The sequence below is a fragment of the Nicotiana attenuata genome, chromosome 9 (assembly GCF_001879085.1).
Source record: "Nicotiana attenuata strain UT chromosome 9, NIATTr2, whole genome shotgun sequence".
NCBI classification, from domain to species: Eukaryota; Viridiplantae; Streptophyta; class Magnoliopsida; order Solanales; family Solanaceae; genus Nicotiana; species Nicotiana attenuata.
Window position 1 is genome coordinate 40,946,250 of NC_031997.1, and position 7,443 is coordinate 40,953,692.

The 7,443-nt window shown below is 37.3% G+C and overlaps 1 protein-coding gene across 2 annotated transcripts; it reads left to right on the forward strand.

The window, feature by feature from the left end:
* On the forward strand, positions 810–7,195 carry LOC109232307 (serine/arginine-rich SC35-like splicing factor SCL28). Of its 2 annotated transcripts, XM_019398032.1 has the most exons (7): positions 810–1,067; positions 3,097–3,174; positions 3,890–4,054; positions 4,170–4,237; positions 4,453–4,492; positions 6,176–6,469; positions 6,908–7,195. In XM_019398032.1, the coding sequence occupies exons 1-7, from the start codon at positions 928–930 to the stop codon at positions 6,915–6,917; spliced, it is 795 nt and encodes a 264-aa protein (XP_019253577.1). In that variant the 5' UTR covers positions 810–927; the 3' UTR covers positions 6,918–7,195. The 2 variants fall into 2 exon arrangements, with proteins under 2 accessions (XP_019253577.1, XP_019253576.1); XM_019398031.1 differs by lacking the exon at positions 6,908–7,195 and having other exon boundaries at positions 6,176–6,901.

Here is a 7,443-nt window from a genome sequence, read left to right on the forward strand (position 1 = left end):
CACAATTTGTTTACCAAATATTGTAAAAAGTACTTCTTAAACGAATATGCTAAACACAAACTGTTTTGTTTTTCAAAAGTATTTTTGTATAAAGAACTTCTGAAAAAAATACTTTTTAAAATAAGCAGTTTTTGGCAGCTTGGCCAAACGGGATCTAAAGCTAAACATGAAGTATGATTTTGGGCTTTTCCTCGAAAAATTATACATATTTATTATTCTTGGGTGAAATTCAAAAATAGCCAGATTTACAACTGGTCGTTCAAAAATAGCTCAGTTTCAAAAGTAATCGATATCTAGCCACTTTTCATGTAAAGATAAATCTGAGCGAAAACACTGTTCAAATCCGGAAAATACGCTAGCATATTATGCTGGAGTTCCAGCATAAGTATACTTGAACTCCAGCATATTATACTGGAGTTCCAAGATAAGTATGCTGGAACTCCAGCATAATATGATGGAGTTCCAGCATAAGTACACTAGAACTCCAGCATAATATACTGGAGTTCTAGCAAGTATACCGGTCCAGCATAATATACTGGAGTTTGGAGCACCAGTGCTCCAGTCTCCAGTATATTATACTGGAGCCAGCAAAGTATACCGGTCCAGCATAATATGCTGGAGTTCATACACAGGTGTACCGAACTCCAGTATATTATGCTGGACCGGTTTCTGCTGCAGCAAAATAGTGGCTATTTTTTATTGATTTGGTAAATGCTGGCTATTTTTGAATGACCAGTCCGAAAACTGGCTATACCGTGCTATTTTTACATTATTCTTCGCCCAAAGCGCAGCTACAGATACTATTGTTATTAAAGGTCACGTCAATCCCTCTTTTTTCCAGGGCTAAGGTTCTCAATTTCAATTCCAAGGAAATCGAACTAGGGTTTTAGATTTTCACTTCACAGTGAACAGACGACGACGAGGGTAATGGGAAGGCACAGAAGCCGTAGCAGGAGTTACAGCCCCGTACGACGTAAACGCTACGACGAACCACGTGACCGTCGCTGCGACCGTCGCTCTCCCGCACCCTCTGGCCTTCTTGTTCGTAACATCTCCCTTAGCGCCAGGTATTAATCATTTTTTATGAACATACGCGCAAGTTAGGGTTATCTTTTGTTGCAAAATCAATTTCGTTATTGAAAGATTTTTTCGTTATCAATTTCATTATTGAAATATTTAACATGCATTTATCTGATTTTATTGCTTCATAGAAATTTTTGTCGTTTGAGGTAGAGATAGCGCCCACTGACCATATTTTGGTCCTGTCTTTGAAAAATACTGGAGTTTCATCACTTGTAGAAACTCCATGAAAGTGGCAATTTTTCAATTACAGGGGCTGAAAAATAGCTATTTCTGGATTTTACCAGTTTTTTGAGGGGTGATTTGAGCTGTTCTTATGACATTTCTGCTTAGCAGGTAGTGCCCTAGGCATGTCGATTGACGGTGCACCTCTTGACTGCAGCCCCGTTAATAGCTCATGCCGTTGTCGACCTCAATTTGATTTTGCATTGAGGCTTTTGGGTCCTCATACTACTTTTTTGGGGATATCATAATTTATGTTTTCATATGTAATATATTTAGGTGTTGCTCGATTCCTGAATTCTCCTACTTGAACTCAAGGATGTATGTTCCTTTGTGAAATTAGTCTGATATTAATATTGTTGGTCCAAAAATCAGCTTAATAGAGGAAATTTCAAATCAAAATTCACAATTTCAATAATAAAAATAAACTGGGATTCTTGAAAGTTATATAAGTTGTATTGGATATTATTATTAGTAGAACCGGAGGTTTTAAAAGCGAAAATCTCACAAAAGCCGCGAGGTACATGGGATTTGAAGCGCAAAGCGAGAAATAAAGCGCCTGCTTTCTTGAAGTGAAGCCAGCAATTTATGAAATAAAAATTTATCAAACTTATATATAGTATTATAATAATCAAATTGCAGCTGACATAACTATTTGTAGCATCCAGTATGCAATAACGTCTATGCTAGTCTAACTTCTGAAAGCTGAGATTCAAATAACTGACCGCTTCATGTTGCAATCTCTTTGCGTGTCATTATTTGAATTGCACAGTTCTTTGAAGCGTATGGCTTCACTCATAAAGTGATAAGCCTTCACCTTTTATCACTTTTCACCCCTTTAAGCGACAAAGTGATGGATTTTAATGACGCTGAGTGAAATTTTGTCTAACATTTTGGAACATTTCAAAATGGAAGGAGGCATTAACTTGAGCTCCCCGCACACCATAAAAGTCCTCCTGAACTTGTCTCAGCAACATCAATCGAATTTGAATTACAATATCCATCAACACCTTTTTATTCTCATCGTTTCAGGGACTAGCTTCATGAATGTTCTCCAAGGAAATTGGATCAATTGGCACATGAACATTGTAGTGACACCTCAATGCTATATATTGTATGTAATGAACACCATATCAATGAGTTGTTTGAGTTTCATTTTTTTTGACTTGTATTTGCAAAAGATAATTAAATTAGGGATTGATTGATCTATCAATCAACTATTCAGACACAAGAAGATTTATGTAAACACTCACGCGAGATCTCACTTATCTGGTTTCTCCTTGCTATCCGTTAGACAATGGACACTTTTTATTTTGATTCTTTAATGACCGTGTTTTAGACTAGTAACAAGTTTCTTACATGTTCAAACACATCCAAATCCTTTAACACCTAGATTTGCTCCTTCGAGCACTAGCAGATGCCTTATCTCTGACGGAGAGGTTGAGTTATGATGCTATGCACTAAGCTATCTTCCTTATCTACAAACATTGATACATGTGGGCTTTATGGTTTCTTATATTTCAGATGGCTTTTAAAACCTTTTGAAATAATATAGCTAGAAAAAAAAATGAATTGCAGATTGCTGAATTTATTCAGTAGTTTCTGCCTGTCAGTTAATATGGCTTAATAAAGTTGAAGCACTCCATCTTTCTAAAGGTTGGGTTGATTTGTTTTCCATTTCTGTTTCATAAACTGAAGATTGCTTTCTCTCTCTGTCTCCCTCTCTTTCTCAGTCTCTAAGCAGATGTTGTTATAGTTGTGGATAAAGTTAATCATTTTGTGCTTGTTCTGCAGGCCAGAAGATGTCAGGGTCCCCTTTGAACGTTTTGGTCCCGTAAAAGATGTCTATCTGCCCAAGAATTACTATACTGGGTATGCATACGCCTTGATAATATGGCTTCTCAATTGGTACTGTATTCTGCAATATGGGTCTATTTCCACGTCCTGCTATTTGTTAATATCACTATGATCAATAACAACCGAACTTCGACTTAGTTTCAAGCTAGTTAGGGTCGGCAATATGAATCTTCACTATCCTTTTCGCTTCATCTAGATGTCTCGTTCCAATATTCAGTAAATTAGGCTCTAATACTAGAAGTCCTCTGCATTTTTTTATCGTCATACAAATCTCCCACAATGATTGAAAAACTCCTCTAGCAAATATTAGACCTAGTGAGCATATCAAGAAGACACAGCCTTAATCTCAACTAGTTTGTATCGTCTATATGTGTGATCTTTTTCTTTCTGTATGCTCTATTTGTCTCTAAGTTTGTATGAATTTCGAGAGATAGTAGATTTTTCAAGACAATTGCATTTTATGTGGCTTTGATTCTACCTCATTCTCTTTTAACATCTTCAACCATCATGTTTCACACTTTTTAGCCGATGCTCCTGGAGGTCTATGTAAGACATAACCTAATCACATCAAGCAACCTCACTTCCATAAATCGACAAGTTTTACGTTGACTGTAACGTATTGTACCCCTCCTTTATCTAAGTTTTGGACTGGGGTATCAGCAATGTAAGCAAGTTCGCTGTGACGTTCTTTCTATTTCTTTTTCTAAAAATAATCTCAACTTATATGTAGGGAACCACGAGGATTTGGCTTCGTGAAGTTCCGTTATGCCGAAGATGCAGCTGAAGCAAAAGCACACTTAAACTGTACAGTTATTGGTGGACGTGAAATTAAAATTGTTTTTGCGGAGGAGAATCGAAAGACCCCTCAAGAAATGAATAGGGTTTTACGCACAAGGTGCTACATATATGTGGTTTGCTTCGAGTTGCAATCATGTTGATTATCAATCTCTTTTCCAGCTCAAGTATTATTCACCCACAGTGAATCTAAGTCTATTTTCCTGTTTAACTAGCGGACCTAGTGCTCGAGGCAGCTACAGGAGACACAGTCCACAAAGGTTCCCAAGTCGCAGATATCACTGTCAGTTTGAATTTTAACTCTATTACTAAAAGTAACTGTTTACTTTCTCAATGTCTCATTTAACTTTTGATGCTGATTTGTATGATATTGCATTGAGGCCCCCACCCCTCCGAAATTAAAAAAGGAAAAAGAGAAGAAAGAAGTAAACTTAGTACTGTTAGAGTCAAGAGTATTGTCTTCCTTTAAGAGTAATGGTATAGAATTTTCTATGGCAGCTTACTCGCGCTCGGCTTCCCCAGCACGACGTGACTCAAGGTTTGTATTTCATAACAGAAGCTTTGCTTGTATTTCTCCTATTGTTTGTTTGTCTTTGAGCAAGGACTGCAACTGATTCTAATGGGACAAAATCTAGTAAGAACATCTATTGGGATAAAATAAATCTGTAGCCTGTAGTCATAGTAGCAGCAATTTCATTGCCTGACGTGCACAATTTCAACTATCAAGACAAAATTGGTCATTTTCATAAATGTTGCTCTAAAGAGAGACTTTGCATGTTGATCTGATTGATTCCTTTTCAGCATTCTGGTGCATGTCCTTCGTCAATGAGCTACTTCTTTGTAAAATTGCAGTTATTTGCCTTGCGTCATCAAGGCGCTCTGTATTGTTGCTTTATCTATTTTTCTTGCCTATTTTTTGTAATGATTATATTTTGTTTGTAATCACCCTTTTTTGGCATAAAACACTCCTTCCTTGGTATCAGATTGTTTTATGTTTGTTTTTTTCTCTTTGGAGGTTAGGAACTTAGGATAGTGATGTAGCATATTTATATCTGCCAAAGTGGTGGTTGCCTCACTCTATCCACTTGATTTTAGGAATTGATCTTTTCTCTATTTATTTATCTGTTATTTCTTGTCCTGGAATACTGAGGCTTTCTCCGTCCGTTGAGTTGTGGTGGCTTATTAGGTTCTTTAGCTTTTTAATTTCCGTCCGTTGAGTTGTGGTGGCTTATTAGGTTCTTTAGCTTTTTAATTTTGTTGAATACTTATTTGGGACACACTATTATAGATTATGTCAAATGTCTTGCAGGCATATGTCATCTATCCTGTAGATTTTTGAATGACATCTGCTGGTGGCTTTATTAATGCAGATGCTAAATTGAGAAAGAGACTTAAAGAATTCTGGCCTAATAAAGACAATTGAGAAAAGGGACCATAAAGTCAAAGATTACTTGCTCATGAAATGTGATGAATCTCCGGAAGTTTCAAATCACCATCATCAAAGTTCATGTGATTTTCCTTTTCTGGATTTTTTTCTAGTAAGGATGAGCCTTCTATCGTACCTCGGAGAACCAATTGAAGTGATGTGGACATATTTCAGTCACAAAGACCTTCATTTGCTTATCTTTAAATTCATGTTTTATTTCTTAATGTTGCACAATATCCAGTTAGAGAGAAAATTTAGAGCTTTTAGTTGGCCAAAGAAAGAATTCACCTTCAAAGAGGCAAAGATTTTTGAAGTTTTTACTCTTTGGCATTTCATGAGAATGCCCGAGGAAAGCTATCTCGAGATTTGGGGCAAAGAAGAACTTTGAAGTGATCCGATGCTGAAGAACTGTACCATGTAGTGCTTAAACAGTCTGGATCAAACTGTAGTTTTTTCCAGACTATGAAATAAGGATACAGGTAAGGTCTGCGTGCACACTACCCTCTCTAGACCCCACCTGTGGGATTATACTGGGTATGTTGTTGTTGTTGAAATAAGGATACAGGTAAAGGTTGCGGTTCAGTAGATTAGATATTGAAGGAATCTACCTTTCATGGTTTGTTTAAGTGCCGGCCTTATTTTTTGAGTAGTTTGTGGCATTGTGAGTTGGAATAGCAGTCATTTGAAAACCAGTGCTAGTCGTTTTACTTGTTTGTACTGTTTTCAACTTCATGGATTACTGCAAAACTACATTGAACTTGTTATTAAGCGGCTTAAGTACACTATGGTTCACAGAAACAGGGATCGTGAAAATCGGGATGATTACTATTCTCCAAGGAGATGCAGGTCAAAATCTCCGTCTGTTTCTCCAAGGGATGAAAGAGATTATAGGTTGAATGGAAGATCTTCAAGACAATCCCGGCAAATGTCCAGGTCAAATTCTCCACGCATTCAGAAAAAAGGTAGGTCCAATCCGAGTCCAAGAGATAATAGTCCGATAGCTCATGATTTGGACTCTGCCCCAAGGAGGCTCGATAGACCTGGAAGAAATGTAGACAGCTCAGCCAGATCTCGCTCTAGGTCCTACAGGTTTGTGAAACATTAAATTGAACTAGCCTGTACAATGCAAGCCATTTCGATATTTTAGTACTCTGTATGCATTTGTTCCTTCATGTACACATACAGCTGTCCTTTTTTGGTGGTTCGAAGGGCTGTTATGGATATACTATGACATAGCAGCTCAAATCAGCACCCTTTTGGTAGAGAGTTGGTGTTTGAGGCTTTGAGCTGTTGCTACTAAATGACGCGAGATATGACTTGTCATTTTATGGCCTTTATGGATATCCCATGACATACAGTTGCTGATCATGATGATAGTAGGTGACTACTGGAGAAAAGATTAGAAAAGCTTTTTGTGGTCGGGTTGTATTTTTTACCAGCTTCCTACTATAAAAATGCTGCTAACCTGGTTTCTTTGACGATTTCCCCTGATTTGACTGCTGTTTCCCCCCCCCCCACCCTTTGCAGTCCTCGTTGACGGTTTGCTCTTCGTTATCACCATCTGCTGGTCTTTTGGAGGTTTTGGGAAAAGTATCTGCAATATCTTGATATAGAGGATTGGCTACATATGCAAAGCTATAGTAGATTAGTACTTTACGGTTATGTCTGTTATGCTCGTGTTTTCTTTCTTTTTGCTATCTCAGTTTGAACTGATGGACTATTGTAATATAAACATGGTCATGGGTTAACATTAGCTATTTTCTGTTTTTATCGCACTAGTTCTCTAAATTTTAAGGTTCGGTGGACTTATAGTAATAGTTCTTTATCCTTGTCCTATGTCTGCCATGTAGTTTTACTTTATTATTCGAGGATGGAGCAGTTAAAATAGTGAAACAAATGGATATGCCAGGAATTCAAATCCAAACGTGTAGTAACATTCTGCACCTTTCAGCCTGTACGACTAAAATATTGAGACGTTATGTATAGGTGGAAGTTCTTAATTAATGAAAGCCCCAATAAGAGATGCAAGGCTTAAATTCTCAATGAGTATGTGACTTTTTAAT